We start from the raw sequence: 16,964 nt of genomic DNA on the forward strand, positions 1-16,964 counted from the left end.
ACATGTGGCTTATAAAAGCACGAGGATTTTAAGGAAACATGGACTTTGTAGCAAAAATGTTTTGCATTAACTTTGGGCAAGAAATTAACAATGTATTCTAATAAACAGCCTGTCATGTGCAGGCCTGTTTAAGGTACATAGGGCTAGAATTAACAAGTAGATATGTATCAATTGTACCATTATTTAACAGATGAAAAGGTGTCTTAGTGTTGTATTTAAGTCTGTATGAACAATTCAGTAGTTTCAAGGACTCCATGTATAGGACAGGTCTGCTTTTCATATGCCTGTGCTCTCTGGATCATTTCTAATGGGCTATGAAAGGTGACTGAGAAAAACTTCTGAAGAGCTATGTAGGATGGGGAATACAGTTGTGTTTCATTTACTTAGTCATTGTATCATTATCTAATAGAACTGTCAAGATTTTTGATTATATTTTTACTTGTACATAGTATAATGGTTAAAGGAGTTAAAGGAATGATCAGAGTACAGGAGGTAAATAAAGGGTGTGGAAGTTTTATGGCAAACAAGTGGCACAGATGAATCTCTTCATCATTAGTCAGAGACTAATGATCTCTTCCACTGACCTGCTTGCTGAAAATTACTTTCTCATCTCCTTGTTAGGTGGTGATAATGATGAAAAAAGCATGTAAAAAAGGTGTATTTATTGTCTAGCAGTAATAGTTTAGGAGATGAATCTTGAGCTAATTAATTATGTAATGGAGATCTTGTGGCCTTTTCTCAGCAGGGTATCCAGGAACATCAGAACTTTTTGAACATCAGTCTTAGCTTTGAACAAGATGTGCCTGTGAGACTTTTCTTCTGCATTTACAGATAAATATTATCAAGTGCATGTTTTGATACCACATCCACTAATGCCAACCTCTCCTGCAGGCGAGTGGTGTTGGGCAGGAGCTACTTCTACTTGTTCTGTGCTCAGCCACTGCACCTTCTCCCAGGAAAACCCCTACACTTGTCTCACCTCTGCTGTGACCAAGTGTTCCACCAGAGCTTCCCCTTTCTGGCACAGTTGCACCCAAACTGCAGAGTACATGTGGACTGCTCATGTTGGTACCTTGGGGGCTGAAGGGAGAATGTGGATGATTAGGAAGGTGTTTCCAGGTCCTTGAAGATTATTTGTTCCAGAAGAGGCACCCCATGCTGCGAGGCAGGGATGTGTGATAAATACTGTCAATGAGGTTGGATTTATTTATAATACTGTGGTTCTGATGTGCTATGGTTGTCACTCATTGAGTCTTTAGTCTGGATGAGGCCTGAGAAAATGACATTTAAACAAGAACAGCAATTTTGTAAAGCTGTGGGAGTTTTCTTTTTTTCCCTTCCTCTCCTAGCAGCTCAGAGGCGGTTTTATTTATGCCAGTAGGTGCATAAATGAGAGAGCAGAACAACAGGGCTGGTTGTACTCTGTGGCTCCCAAGACTCAATTCTCAGTTCTTCTAAGCATGATGTGGAGTGCACATGTTGTTACTGGGTAGAGTAGTAATTGCCAGGGATTTTATCTGAAAGTACTTGTTTGAATTACATCTAAACTTTTAAGCTCTTGAGCAAAATCAAAGGGCATTTTACTAAATACCTTTCCATAGATTTTAACAACAGTACCACTGGGCTGTGATCCAAAACTTCTTCAAGCTAAAATTCCATCAGCTCCCTTACCCCTCTTCCTAGCTTTCTCCCTAGTCAGTAAGCTTTGCTTCTCTTGCTCTTCTCTTCCTCCTTGACCCAGTCAACATCAGGCTGATGTAGCTATATTGCATTTGTTTTAGGAAAACATGCCTGTCTTCATCACTGTGTTGTGACCCTTTCCTTTTCTCAAGCTTGGAATGCACTGTCTGGTTGGAGAAGGTGAGAGTGGTTTTTATACTGTCATTAAGGACAAATGAAATTTTGTAGTGTCCTTGCACCACAAAGTTGAGGTTTTGTTTTAGATTTAATGTGAAATGGGTGGATTTAATGTGAACTATGAACTCAAATTGTGTATAGGTGTTTTCTTTCTGTCTGTAGTGTGTATTCACAAAATAAATTTTCTTTAGGTCTTTCTTCCATGTTGTGTGTGTTGTTAACTAAGCACGTTTGAATCCTAGATTGTTTTTTAGTTCATGGAATGTTTTAATATGTTCTTTGCCAAGGACCAAACTTAGAGGGTGTTTTCAGAAAACTCTAGTTTCATCTTTCATGTGTGTAGTTTGGAGCTCACTTGTGTTCCTCAGTTTCTTTTGTCACTAGTAGACCAAGACGAAGCAATGAGAGTACTGTTCATTTTAATGGCATTTATAGTGGTTTTACATAGAACATCACAAAGGCAGGAATAAACTGAGGGCAGGCAGCCTGTCACTTGCTTTAGTCTTTAGTCCCTTATTCTGGGGAGAGAAAAACCAATTTTAAGATTCAAGTAAGAATCAAGACTTTTTTTTTTAACTGAAGTTGGACATAAAACTACCAGAGGTAAAAATTGCCAGGTTTTGAGTTGTAACTTGGTCCTTTATTTCATGGTTATTTGGTCACTTTGGAGGTATTAGCTGGCTTATCTTGCTAAGAGGAATTGATAATTACTGCTAGTAATTTCCTTAAATAATGAAAGGCTGTTATTCATAAGTCCTTGCTAAAACAAAATCTTCACCTTTCATCTAAAAGTTAATCCTAATAGCTATTTTGAAGTTCAGTGTAGCCTGAGCACAAGAATTTCCCTTCTAGGGGATGTCTGACTAGACTGACGTTCCCTCACAGGTCTGAAAGGTATGATGTTTCATGGTAAACTGAACAAAACTGAAGACTATGAATTAATACCTTATTTATTTAAACCTGAGGTTGATCAAATATTGATGCAGAAGCCCAGAGTTGTAAAATCTCCATTGTTGAAAGTACTCAGAATCTAACAAATCCTTTTAAATTGGATGTGAGTTTTTTTGGAGGTTGGACTCCACAACCTCCTAATATCCCTTCCAACCTACATCATTAAATGCTGCTGGAAAGGTGTCTTCATCTGTCTGTCTGACATGGCCCAAGAGATGTGTACTTCTCTGCTCATAATGATGTTTTTTTCTGCCCCGTATTTCACAACTTACCGATACCACCTTGAATTAACAATGCAGATAAGAAGTTACTGTTAGCAGATCATTCAGAGTAAGTCTTCAGGCTTTTTCTTGTTTTGAAAAGACAAACAACCTTAAAGCACAGGGTAGCATCTGAAAATTAATTGCTTAGCTAGGGATTGTTGTCTTAAGTGAATGAAACTCAAGCTTGGAGAATTCTGTGTGTTGTGGAAAAACGGTTGGATAAATATGCTACCAGGGTATAGGTGGAGTGGAGATGCTGAGAGGCCATATAGCAGCACTTTGTGCAGCTGGCAGGGCAGCTTGGAGCTAGTCCATGTGTTCTGTGCATTTGATGTGATCTTTGTGCATGTGTTTGAACTGGTGAACATGCAAATACTGCAGAAGGTTTCAGGACACTGCTGACATTGGGCTCTGAAGTACAGGGAACCTGTTCAGGTTTGCATGTGTGGGCTCCTGCACCCTTTTGCCTCTCTATGTCCACATTTTTTCCAGCTTGGCAGGAGGTAGTGGCAGCAGCAGGTAACAGGCTTAGGCATATTTATCCCTGTGTAATGCCTGCTTTTGAGGAATACCAAGGCCATGCACCATTCTTACTCACCCTGTATGGCTCTGCCCATAGGTATTTGCTGTGCTTGGTGAACTTGTGTCAACTTACAAGTTCTCCTGTTTAAAAATTCTCTTAAAAACAATATGCTGGCTTAGTTTATTTTGGGGCACTTCTGTTTACAAAGTTCTTGATCTGTGAGAGATTTTTAGTTTGTTTTTCCCCACTGCCAGTTAGTACTTGACTAAAATGATTCTTTGTCTGCTCCCTCTTATCAAGTATTTAGTTTTTACCTCTTCATCCTCATTTCAAACATAGAAATGTGTTGTCCTAAGTAGCTGCATTAATCAGCTCTATATAGTAGAACGAATTCCTTTCTTGGTGATGGCTGATTAATATGGGTTTACATTTTTAAAGAACTGGTATTCATTAGGTTTTTGGAGAGAAATGTCAGCTTTCTCACTACTTTTTGAGTTATATACTTGACTAACTAACTGTGTGGACATTAAGGTCCAGTTTTATATACTTAAAAACATGATTAAAAGAGAGTTCACTAGGTGAATTTGATACCTGTGTGGAGAAGTTTCAAAGTAAAAAGCTCACTGTCTGTGTACTTTGTGAGAATTGTAAATGAAAGCTCTGGGTTCCATTGGCTCTGCAACATTGAGTTTATTACTAGACTTCATGTAGCTGTTCCAGTCTTCTGAATAATAGTGATGTAACTATGCTCAGAATTTCATTTAAAATGACATTTTTTGAAGTTTATAGAAAAACCTGTGCTTTTTAGTTTGTGACTTACTTGTATAAGTAAAAGATTCAAATTGCTCTGTTCTCCCAATAGCTTGATTTAGTGTGGTTAAACAAGTGACAAAAGACATTTTCTCTCCACCTCTTTACATTTTACAGAGGATGTTAAAACAGCCTGGGGATGATACTAAGTCAAAACTAATTTAAACAAAATATATCAATATCTGCAATTTGTTCATGAACTGAAACTTCTAAAATGGGAACATGTCATTTTAGTCTCTTAAGCATAACAATTTTATTTTTTAGTCCACTTTAGAGAGCACTTCCTTTCTGAATGTAGGGCTTAGATGTAGAAAGTAGATGTTTGTCTTCTTGAGACCTAGGTGGTCTTTAGACTGTGTTGGATTATGGAGCGTAAACTACTGCTAGACTTGTGTGTGGCTTTAAATATATGGGTAAACATACAGATATGTGATTAAAGTAATAAAATAGTAACCTAATTTTATGGCTATCAGAATGAGCTCACGTGGTATCTATTTTCTTGTCAGCAGTCAAAAACAATTTTAACACAAGCCACTTATTCTGGTCTCTTCTGTGCAGTGCTGCTTCATTGCCAAAGATATTTTGACCAGCTTCCAATGTGTTCATGCTGTGTTTCTACCAGATATTTTATTCATCACCGTTGCTGAACAATAGTAGAACTTTTAAACTTAGGAAAAGATGTGAACAACTTGTACTGAAACTTAAATACTTAGTTTTTGGCTTTTTATTGATGCTTTTTGCATCAGTAAAGAAGTGGGGGATGTGTCCTTCAAAATGTAGACTTATCAATATTTGCTTAAAATAAGTAAATTTTACTTAGTTACATGCTTTTGAACTATTTTTATAGGGTTTAGTTTAGCAGCTTTTAAGAGGAACAAGAGGAAGCTGGAGTTGGCCGAAAAGGTGGAAACAGATCTCATTCAACTAAAGAAAAGAAGACAATCAAATGAAAAGGTTAGCTCTTGTTTCAAATTCTTGTGTCATCCTAAACTTACAGCTGATTGCTAATAAACTTCATGTCTTATATGATAAGACTGATGTAGCCTCAGAAGCCTGTTCTCCTTGTCCATCTTAATGTTTAGATGATATAATGAAAACTTAGTGCAGTTAAAACCTTCTGCCTTGCTATTTGAAAACCAAACCATCACTTTATATCTTGTTTGTGCTAAGAAAAATATTTTGCTCATTTTAAACTGAAAATACGACAAATGTAAATACAAACAGATTTACCAAAACATTTTCTACTATTTATTCTATTTACTAAAACATTTTCTTTAGCTTGGGATCTCTGTCACTGTTTCCCACTTTTTAATGTCTCCTGAGCACATTGCATTATGGAACTGGAATTGGTGAAATTTGAAATACCAGGTAGGTAAACATGTGCATCTGTGCATGCATCTGGCATTGACCTGGCCCATATTACTTGTGCTACAAAACTAGCAGGGATTCCCTCTGCTCCCTCATTTTAGTTTAAAGATAGAGCTTTGGTAACCTGTGAGAATGGCATTCACAGTATTTGTGTTTAATGTTGAATATCAAAGTATGGCTCATTAAATTAAATCCCTGTGCTTTATTTGGGGCCTGTGGACCTTCAGATTGGCCATTTCTCTTTGCTTTGATGAGCTGTCTGACCACTTGTATTTACATATATTGATATAAATAAGGTATAAATCCCACAGAATTGTTAGCAAAGGCAAACAGTGATAAATTAGGCAATTTACATCTGTGTTCTTAGATAAGATGCTTCTCTAGCAGGGTACTAATTTTTATTTTTTCAAGGAGCTAAGACTTGTGAAGAAATTAAGGATGGGGGAGCCATGGAATTTAGTTGTTCATTTTGGAACTTTTCCTGTTCACAGAACTTCAGTTACCTCCTTGTGAAACTGGGAGTGTGAAAGTGCAGTATTGCTGTTCATGTAATAAGGGGCAAGTCAATGCTTGAAACATATGCCAGTGCATGAGCTTACCGACCTGCAGTTTGAAATTTCAAGGGCTCCAGAGTCCTGTGCAGCGCTTGTGGGAGATTCCCAAAGGCCAGTGGTGGTAGGTAAAAGAGGTGATCAGATAGAGCTCTTCTCCCCAGTGAGTAATCCAGTAACAACATGCTGGTTTTGTCAGCTGTCTGGGCACATCCTGTCCATGGAGCAGGGATGAAAACCAACCCATGTTCTCAATATGGAATTTTCGTGCTATCCACAGAGTGTAGGATAATTGCAGCCTTGCAGGGAGTAAGGTTTTCAAAGTAGTTTTTCAAAACGAAATAGAAATGAAAAATCAAATTCTAAAAGAAAAAAAATCTAGAATATATCTCCCCAAACTAATAGAAAAGGGTTTAGCAAGGACCTTTCCATGTGGCATGTGATTTTTCATGTGGCATATGATTTCATGAGGCATGTGATTTGTTGCCCTAAGACTCACACTGTCAAAGCTGTGCTCTCATAAAAGGTTTTAAAATAACTAGTTTAAAACCATTTAAATACTTGAGTAATTACAAGTTAATCTTTTTGTCAAAGTTATTTTAATTGATAAATGCTCACGTAACTTTTTTATCAGCTGTGCTTCTCTGGAGCTGCAGACCATTCCTTTCAGCAGGACTTCAGAGCTATTTTATTATCTGGTTTGACTCACCCACTTTAACTTTGTGGTGCAGCTGAACCTGTGTGCCTCTGTTGTCTGTGCTGCAGGCTGTGGGAAGAGCAAGGTAGAAAGGATGTTAACGAAGGTGGAGTTGAATGGGATCAGAACTAATAGGCCAGTGTGAAGAGACAGTATTGCTACCAAAACAGACTGAACTTAATTAGAAGTTTGAGCTACTGATAAATATCACCAGCTAAAAAGAAAAAAAACAGGTTTAAAAATTAGTTTTCAATAAAAATGTGATGATACCAACCTTAAAAAGAATGAGGCTGTTTAAATTTGTCAAAGTTTGTATGGAAAATCTTGGCAGTGTAACTTACTAAAGGAATTTTATTTCCTGATAAATGGAGTTTTTTTCTGTATTTTTCTTTGTTCACCCAGTGTAGCATTTGCAGAGGGTTATGCATTTGCATACAGGAAGATCCATTAATAATTTCACCAAATTTTGAAGGTGTAAAAATTTAGTCTTTTTTAAGTTGCAGAGTTTTACTGATTTACATAGCTAAGAAATAATTCACACACAAACAAAAATTAACTAAACATTCTCATGGGGGTGTCTATGATGTGTTCATTCAGCCAGATGCTATTCTCAAATTCTCCCCTCAAGCACCAGTAAATATCAGAAGTAAATATTTGTCTGCTTACTGTTAGTCTGTCTTTTACCAGAGGAAATTGTCTTTGAAAATAGCTTAGCAGAGTTTGGCTTGAAGCCCCGATTTTACTTTGTCTTTTGCTATTGCAAACTTTTACAAGTGATCTCAGTATATCTGTAAAAAGTTGTCCTCTTCTTGGTTTGAATAAGTGACACTAAGAACCCCTTGCACATGTGAGTTTTTTTGCAGATTAGTGTTTTTAAGTTAGTATTTTATAGCCTAGTTATTTAGCTCTATAAATAACATTATTTAGGTTGAGTTTTATTAAAACTGGCTTGATTTTTATCTAGTTCAACATAGGTACTGACATATGTATACATCAGTTGGAATTATATGCATGGAATCAACAGTTCCATGTGCTTCTGTTACTGTATTAAGACTGAAGATATTTAGAAAATATTTTTGTCTATGTGCAGATAATTGTAAGGCAGTCAACTGTGGCAGTCCTAGTGTCTGCCTAGTGTTGCAGTTTGGAAATTTCCTTAAAAAAGAAATAAATGTTCCATCTCACATTTGTGTGCAAATGGTCTTTGATAATGAAACCTTACAGTTTTCAAAAATATGCTTCAAAATCCATTTAGTATGGGAAAATAAGCCTAAATAATTTTCACCCATTCTAGTTAAGTTTTGTTGTTTTGTTTTGGCTTTATCTGTGGAAATACAGTATGGGATGATTTCCCCATCTTGCACATGAAAATCAAACAAAATGTTCTTTTTTACACACCAAACAACTGTTGAACCAGGAAGGCTGGGATTGTTCATCAAGCTTTGTATAATTAGGTAATTGGGTAATAGCATAGAAATGTTAGTTGCTTCAATCTGATTAATTTTGTATTTTGTCAGTTATACTCAGAGATGGAATTTAGTGGTAATTACTTTCCATGGTATTTCAAAACTATCTCAAGTGGAGAGGGAAAAGGCCCTGTGTGTAGAATCTTTCAGTGGGCACTGAGTAGAGCTCTTCTAATTTGCTAATTGCTTCCTTAGGTGCTTGCAGTGATGAATATTTACATTTTTTTTATGTGCAGGAGGGAAGGAGGGTTTTTTAAAAATACTTGATAGAACTCTGTATTTGTGCAGGTGAGCATCTTTCTGTTTTATGTTCTTAGCAAAATCTGAGTATTTGGACCATGTTTTAATAAATTAATTTCCTTTCCTGCTGCAAAGTGCAAATTAAGTAATGTGAGGTCTGACTTGTAACACTGACTTTCAATTTTTTCCATGCAAAACATTAACTATGTAATAGATATTTAGGTTGCAATACCGCATTGTTAAAACCCCCAAACTGTTTTTACAGTGGACAAGGATCATTTAGTAGCTGAACTCAGATACAGAATTTGGTAACAGATTTCGCCAAGTTTCCTTTGCAACCTGCAAAATTTTAAAATTTAAGTAGCTAAGTAAATCAATCAATAGAAAGGTGAGGACAAGCAAATAGGATCTTGTTTAGTCCCTATTGGACCTGTATAAAGTTTGATCTTATTTTAGACTTTGTGAATTGTAGTATTTATCATACTTGCTTTTATTGTCCTGACACTAGCTTGACAGGATCCTCTGCTTTTCAATGTTCATGTGATTTGAAGAGATGAAATGTGTGACACTGAAAGTCTTCTCAGCAGGTGCAGTCTTGCAGTAACTCCTCAGGCACATGATATTTTTATATAGGGAGATGTAAAGAAAGTTCCTTTGTTAAATTGTGATGAGCTCTTTATTTACTGGTCCAGAAATCAGGGTTGCCAGTACAGTTCACGTATGTAGAAGATACTGACAAAGTATTTTTCCCTTTGGATGTGGAATAGAGCATCGCTGATTTTCAGTGTGCTGAATAAGGATAAATACAGCATCAGCTCTATATCAGTGTCTTTTTTTCTAATCAGAAACCAGTCCTGTGCCCCCCCCACCCCCACCCCAAACCTATATTACTGAGAAATAAAATACAGAATTCCTTTGCTTCAGAGATACAGATTTCCTTCAGAAGGTTGTGTGGGCCAGCTCAACCTTCCCTTAGAAATGCTTCCCTTAGAAAAGATGTCTAGCCTCGAAGTCACCTCATTTAAACTAACTTTGATAGGTTAGATTTTTATATCTGTAGTTGTTTATTAATTAAATTTTTTGTTGTGAGTATAATTTCCTTTGATAAAAGGGGGCAGGGGGTAGACAGCAGCACCTGTATCATAGTAGTTCTTCTCTACAGAGAAATCTTAAGAGAATTAATGCTGGGAAGAGCTTTGTCCGGTCTGGTCTTGGAAACCTCCAAGGATGGCAATCTCCACGTCCCTTGAGCAGCCTGCTCTGCTGGTTAAGGTCTTTTCAATCCACTGAGTAATATTGTTTGAACTGGGTTAGTATTAGCTCAGGATGTATCTGGGAGTCCTGGGAGTTAGGAAATAAATTTGCACACAACATGAGATGTTAAATAAAGGTTCCTAAATTTTTTTTCATCTTTAGAACTTGGAAGGGAGCTGGCTCTTGTCTTATCCCCTTTGCTCCCAGCATCAAACACCCTTTTATTTCTACTTTTCCTACCCTCCCTGATCCTTCCTTCCTTCCTTCCTCTGTTTTTCAGCTTACCTTTCTTCCCAGTACCAGTTGAAACCGTGGATCTTTAGCCTCTCACCCCTCTCTGTCTTTGTGTAGTTATTGTGCTTTATTGTTAGAACACCCATCCATTTGTTTTAATATTGAGTATGGTCAGTGCCAGTACCTGAGTGCAGAACTTGCCAGGGAAGATCTATGTGTAGGTGCAGAGAAGAAACTTACTGTTTCTCTGTGTGAAAGCCAAGGATGAATCTCCTGCCTAGGAGTTCTAGTTGCTTGCAAAGTACTGCGGAACATGGTAGCGCTGTACTGCATATTTTTCCTTTTGAGACTGACACAGAATTAAACCAAGTGTTTTCTCTTAAATTAAGTGTGGCCAGAGTATCATCAGCATTGCAGTACTAGAAACCAGGCTTGATAAGTGACATAGTATGCCCAAGGGAATTTTAATTGATGATGGGAACTTGATAATTTAAAGTTGAATAGTTAGGTGTTTGTTTTCTTTTTTTTCCCTTAATTCCTCCCTCTGAATTCTAGTCCAGAAAATTCACATTTATATGAAAAACTTAATAAACTTTGGCATTATTTCAGTGGGTAAGTCTATGTAAGAGGCTTGAGGCTTGTGCAGCAACTTTGCATCTCTGGAGTACGTGATGGATGATGGATCAATTTTGTTTATTTGTTTTATTTTCTGTACACTGCATGCTGTGTGTGTGGTGGAGCATGAAGTCTGAGTGCCTTGCCCTGAGTTCTGCAGAGAGGGGAATCTAGGCTAAGCCTAGGCAGAGAGGGGAAAACTGTTCCTTCTCTAAGAGGGACTTAGTGTAGTGCATTAAGTAATGGGGGAAGGATAGAAAGGAAGACCCATGCTCCTGGGGAGAGTAAATCTACCTCAGAAGTCATGGAAGTAAGGGCACTTTTCTAGTTACCCTCTAGTTACAGAAACAAAGGTAAAATTGCTTTACTCACTAAAGATTCCTGAACTGAGAACAAATCTGGCAGAAAGAATCTGTCCTAGGGGAGATTTTTTTTCTTGAGGGTTCTATTTATTGTCTTGCTCAGAATATCAGTATTTTCTTGCTCAGAATATCAGTGTTTTCTCTTTACATGGTAAACATCTGCTTGGCTTTTTTTGGTGGTGCTTAGTTGTTTTTTTTTTTTTGGGGGGGGGCTTGGTTTTTGTTGTTGTTTTGATTTTTTTTAATTTCACTTTTTAAAAATCACGCATCTTCAAAGATCAGAGCCCCTGAAAATGCTTTTTCGGGCCTTTTAGGAAAGGCCTTTTGATGTGGCATCAGTTACTGAATCATTTCTTAGTGGACAAGTGGCAACCTCTAAGAAAAAATGACTTCTGGCACTTCTGTGAGTAAAAGCAGGTGATCTAAGGATTGGATTAGTTCTGAGATGTTTATTGCCTTCTTGTTACTGGAGAAGTTTTATTAAGGTCCTGTCTGAGGCAAAGCAGCATTTTGGGAAGATTTATGGCAGTGGGTACAAGTGCATGATAACAAATCCATTTGGTTGCTAGGCCTCTCACTTGCACACTGCTAAGGAGTATGATCTGACTTTAATATTCTATTTTTGCTAGGATTTTTTTCTATTTGTGTCCTGCAGGAGAATGACTCAGGAACCTTGGATACAGTTGGTGCAGTTGTTGTTGACCAAGAAGGAAATGTCGCTGCTGCTGTCTCCAGTGGAGGTTTAGCACTGAAGCATCCTGGAAGAGTTGGTCAGGTGATCATTGTACATTTTTTTTTTTTTTTAATTGGGAATGATTGTTCAGTGTCACAAGCAGGTGTGGTATCAAGCAAATGCTGTGACAGCAAACTTCTGTTCTCCCTTCCTGTTAAATGCTGAAGGCATTTTCACTGCATTGATATGCAAGTGTTTTTAGTGTCCTCCATCAGTGTAATAAAACAGTGATAGATAAGATGTTCTGTAGTTAGTTACCTTTTGACAGAGATACCAGTAAGTTAATTTCTTGGGCTTAAATACGTCCTTAAATGGTCTCTTAAATGCTTAGAGTCTTAAAATAAGATTTCTCTCAATATTTAGGGAAGCTGTCCTAATTAATTTTTAAATGATCTTGTGAATTGGAGAAAGTGACAAAAGTAATAAAAGAACATATCAGATATTTATGATGTGTTATATATAATTGTGAATATAAATAATGTATAGTTCTATGTATTATTAATAGTAATAATAATAATATATTTATTATGTGTCACCATATTGTTGTTAGAGAATTTTAAGGTGCATCAGAAATTTTGTACTCCATTGCTGGACAGCTGTATTTTTGGTTTACATTTTCCACTGTCCAAAAAGTGGTTCTCTTTTGAAATGTAGTTAAGATTTTTTTTGTTTGTTTTTTGAATAGCAGAGTGAAAGAGACTTTATATGAACAGGGTTATATCTTTACCCTCATCTTCTGTTAAGCTAGGCTAGAATACTGTATCTATGACAAACACTCAGATCTCAAGAATAGTAAAAGGATGTAGCAAAATGGAGTGGAATTGCAATATGGTTATGATATTAGTCTTTTGTATTAATACTTGGATTTTTATTGGATTTCTTTTTTTTTGTTGTTGTTGGTTTGAGGTTGTTTTTGTATTTTCACTTTTTTTAATGAAAGAGAATAAAGCAAAAATCTCTTGCACTTAACATGTTCAGAAGCACTGAACAATGTGCTTCTTTCCTTAGGCAGCTCTTTATGGTTGTGGCTGCTGGGCTGAAAATACAGGAGCTCATAATCCTTATTCCACTGCTGTGAGTACTTCAGGTATTTACTACTTTTATAAATATTTAATGAAGTTGCTATCTTTCTCTGTGATTAGTTTGCAAATTTAAAATACCAACATTATTTCCAGACTATATTCTAAATTTGTATCATTTGTTTATTTGTGTCATTTAATTTGCATCATTCATTAGTGTCAGTATTGTATTTAAATCCATTAATTGATCTCTTGTTGGTTGCTTATATTGCCCTTTTGAGTTAATTAGCAACCATGGGAATTTTTATCCTGTTTTGTATTGCACTGAAAGGATGTGCTGTATTTGTTAAATATTAGGGAACCTGTCCTCCTGTGAAGAAGTGCTTATTAGCCCAGTACTGTATTAAATGATGAAGACCTCTGGGAATGGAAGCCTTGTGTAAAGGACTGAGATAATCAGAGGGTCCTTTGGATACAAAAATGCTACATGCAGTGTTTTTTCCTCAAAAGTGTTTAATTACTATTTCAGATGAGTATTTAAGTGATTTTTTTCTTCATCTCTCTTTTCCTTCTGAAAGGAAACAGAAAAGGCAAAACCAAAATACTGGAACAAGTGTATCAGGAAATATTTATTCAGCAATTGTGAAAGTGATGTAAGAATTAAGAGAGCTTCTGTTCTCTTTGGAAGGCTTAGGGTCCTCGACACACAAAAGTATTGTGTTCATTTGATGCCTTACAGAACAAAAAGTCTTAAGGTGAAGTTATGTAGGAGTTGCTTTCACTTTTTTTTTCTCCCCCTAGTTGTATGAACAGCCTCAATCAGAAAAACTACTTGTAACACTTTTTCATAAGTGCTTATTTCAGGTTGCAAAATTTATGTATTGCCCACTGCTCAGGGGTCAGAGTTATCAGCATTCAGTATAGGGAGAGGTGAAGAAAATCTGCAGAGTTCAGATTTAGGTCATGTCAGCTGTATCCCATGGGCAGTGCAGAGTTGGAGTCCTGCTACAGAAATAGGAGGGGGAGCAAGGTGACAGGTTGCAGAGTTAAAATTTGATAGAGGCTGAAGAGCATCAGGAATATCCTGTATTGCTTTTATTTCCCCTGTATTCACGTCTGTCTTGCACTGTTGAAAATGTATGTAGATGTTCACCCTTAAGATTAATGTCAGTAAAAGCAGATGTCCTTTTTGGTGCTTACTCAGGGGATGGTTTTATTGAATGCAGGAGTGTCAAAAGGCATTTTTACTCAAGGGACACCATATTGATTTTAGTTTAATAAATGCTTACTGATGTAACCAAATATATTTAAGTATTTGGGACCGTATTTTAATTAATTAGTGAGCACAAGTCCAATATTAGAGATTGTTTGTGGAAGAGCTGAAGTGGACAACTTTATTTACTTCTTTAAAGCTGTTCTTTGCAAAGTCAGCTGGATTTGAAGTCTATGTGAGTACTGACAAGCATCCTGGTGCACTCATAGGAGATGGCTAGATTTAATGATGACCTGAAATAGTAGCATCCTCTCTTTTTGCTGGTACCACTTTTGTATTGTGCTAAATACTTCAATGTTATACTATTTATAACTGTCACAAATACACATATATGGATATTTGTTTGGTTCAGAACTTCTAGCTTCCATGACATTACCCTGATCCCAGTCCCAGTTAATTGGAGTGGCCTGCTGGCGGACTCTGAAGCGTGGCCATCTGTTCATTCATGGATTTGAAATTCAGACTAGTGGTGTTTAATTAAACTCTTGTTTCTGGTTTTCCTTTAAAGTATGTGTATGTCTGTGAGAGAGAGTGAGATAGAAATGTTTACAGGAAGTGAGAACTCCTCTGTAATCAATACCATTCTTTTTTCCATTTCAGAAGCTCATAATGTTTTATTTTATAATGTACTTTATGTTTAGTGCAGTTCTAAAATATATTGATGCCTGACTCTTATTTAAAATATGAACATCCAATGATGTGAACCATGAATTTAATTAAGCAGTAAAAGGATGGAAAATTAAGTTGTAGGAAAAGTTGAAAGAATGAAACTTACAGCTTGGCTGGATCACAACAAGAGATAGGAATGGGGGCATAAACATCTGCAAATATTCAGGTGAAACTGCCATGTCCAAGGAAGATAATAATGCATTAAGATATATCATTGTTAAATATTTAGAAAATAAATGTACTGTCTGAATTCTAGAAGATGCCTTGATTTAGAAAGCTCCAAGATGAACAGTGCTTCTTAACAGAATATCACCACTGTCCCTTGATGTAACTAAACCCAGACTAGACTGTATTTGTAATAGTGATTATACCTTCCTCTTGTAGGTTTCCAAACAGGTTTTGTGTTAACTTTTTTTTTTTAAATCAGCAACACATGCAACTTGCATGTTATGTATAAATAAAAACTGTGTACGTGCACATTCATTTTATGTTTCATTTTACATTCAGACATTTACACCTGTATGTAAATGTATTTAAAAGATGTACATAAAAGAAACCTACAATCAGTTTAAATTTCTGTGGTTTTCACAATATAGCATTTTGTTGTTTTAATTTCACATGTCTATTTATTTTAATTTTTCTTTGAGTCATAAATTTGGCACAAATATAATAGTTTCTACAGGAAATTTTTTCCATTTTGTGGGAAGAAGAAAAAAAAGAATAAAATTAGACAGTGGTTGCTGTGGGCATTGAGTAATGTTTAATGTTTATTGTTACATGACTTCAGAGAATAGCTGACTCATCAAATCACATTTGGAATTAAAAAAAAATCTTGAATAAAAAGTTAAACTCTAATTCCCCATAAGCTTTATCAAAAGTATCCTCAAATTTATTTTGTATTAGTGTGTGTTAAACCAAATAATTTTAGTTGAATTATTCTTTGGGAAATAAAAGGTTTCTCTTTTGTGCTGGTTTACACTTCTAAACTTCTTTTTAGTGATTGCTGAGAATAGAAATTTAAACCTTGAGAGTTTGTTATATCAGGCTCTATATTCAATAATGAAAAAGGATATTCTTTGGCATCAGTTTCGTACAAGCAATTTGGAAGGGTCAGGTGTTGTAAACTCTTTGCACTCCATACTTAAGAAATTGTTCATGTCTTTGGGTCTTGGAAGTGTTGATCAACTACAGATTGAACAGCTTAGGAAAAACCTGTGTGTGAGGAAAGTAGAATTTGGAATAGTAATTCAAATTGGGCAGAGTACAAACTCCTGCACCTTGAAATCCACGGACACATTGGGTTGAACCAGAGCTCCAGACAGTTTGGTGGCTTGTCTCAGAAAGAGGGTGTTTGCAGTTCTCCAGAGGAAAGTACAGGACTGGCAAAAGCACCTCCACTGCATTATCCAGGCTTCTGGCAATTTGTGATATTGGGACTATATAAACTAGAGATATATTTGTTCTAATAGGTCAGGGTGACTTCTCAAGATTTCTAATTTCTTCTTGTTCTTCAAAGATCAGATATTTCAGTTTTGCTGGGAACGGTTTTATTCTGTGTTTACCTTTGTAAAACTTCTTTGGAAAAGGAAGTTTTAGTTTAAATGCCACAGTTAATAATACAGTAGGCTTTATTCTTGAATTTTTATTAATTTTGTTCTAAAATTCTCCAATTTAAGCTTCAGTATCTTTCAGTACCTGCCTCATTAAAAAAAAAGCAGGCTGGGGGAAGATGTCCCCACACAAGTACTTAAAAGTAATTCCAAGTTCCTGTAGCTTTCTTTCAATGGTTGTGTATTATTTGAAGACATCTTGGATCTTCTGTTGGCCCTGTAGCTGCTGGGAGGCTTCCTGCTTTCACCTCTTCAGGAAGGATTTGGTATTAGCTCTTATGCCTTTTAGCAAGTGCTTTCTTAAATAGTTTTGGGTATTTTTATCATGTTGTTATGCTGAATGTGCCAAAGGTGGTGGTTCTGTACTTGTTTGGGCATGACTTCAACTTTTTGCATGGTAATTTCATACCTCTAACAGTCACTTGACCATGTTGTTTGAACACAGTGTCTTTGGTGGTTTTGGGTTTTC

At 36.3% G+C, this 16,964-nt stretch overlaps 1 protein-coding gene across 4 annotated transcripts in view; it reads left to right on the plus strand.

The window, feature by feature from the left end:
- Window positions 1-16,964, plus strand: part of TASP1 (taspase 1) — a 78,755-nt gene that overhangs the window by 25,623 nt on the left and 36,168 nt on the right. For all 4 annotated transcript variants that reach the window (XR_008430174.1, XM_053939128.1, XM_053939129.1 and 1 more), the window contains exons 8-10: window positions 5,252-5,358; window positions 11,847-11,966; window positions 12,933-13,011. Coding sequence is in view for 3 of the 4 variants with exons in the window: in XM_053939128.1 (XP_053795103.1) it covers window positions 5,252-5,358; window positions 11,847-11,966; window positions 12,933-13,011 (306 nt within the window). In the remaining variant the exon portion in view is untranslated. The remainder of the gene's footprint in view (window positions 1-5,251; window positions 5,359-11,846; window positions 11,967-12,932; window positions 13,012-16,964) is intronic.

The sequence above is a fragment of the Vidua chalybeata genome, chromosome 3 (genome assembly GCF_026979565.1).
Source record: "Vidua chalybeata isolate OUT-0048 chromosome 3, bVidCha1 merged haplotype, whole genome shotgun sequence".
NCBI lineage: Eukaryota > Metazoa > Chordata > Aves > Passeriformes > Viduidae > Vidua > Vidua chalybeata.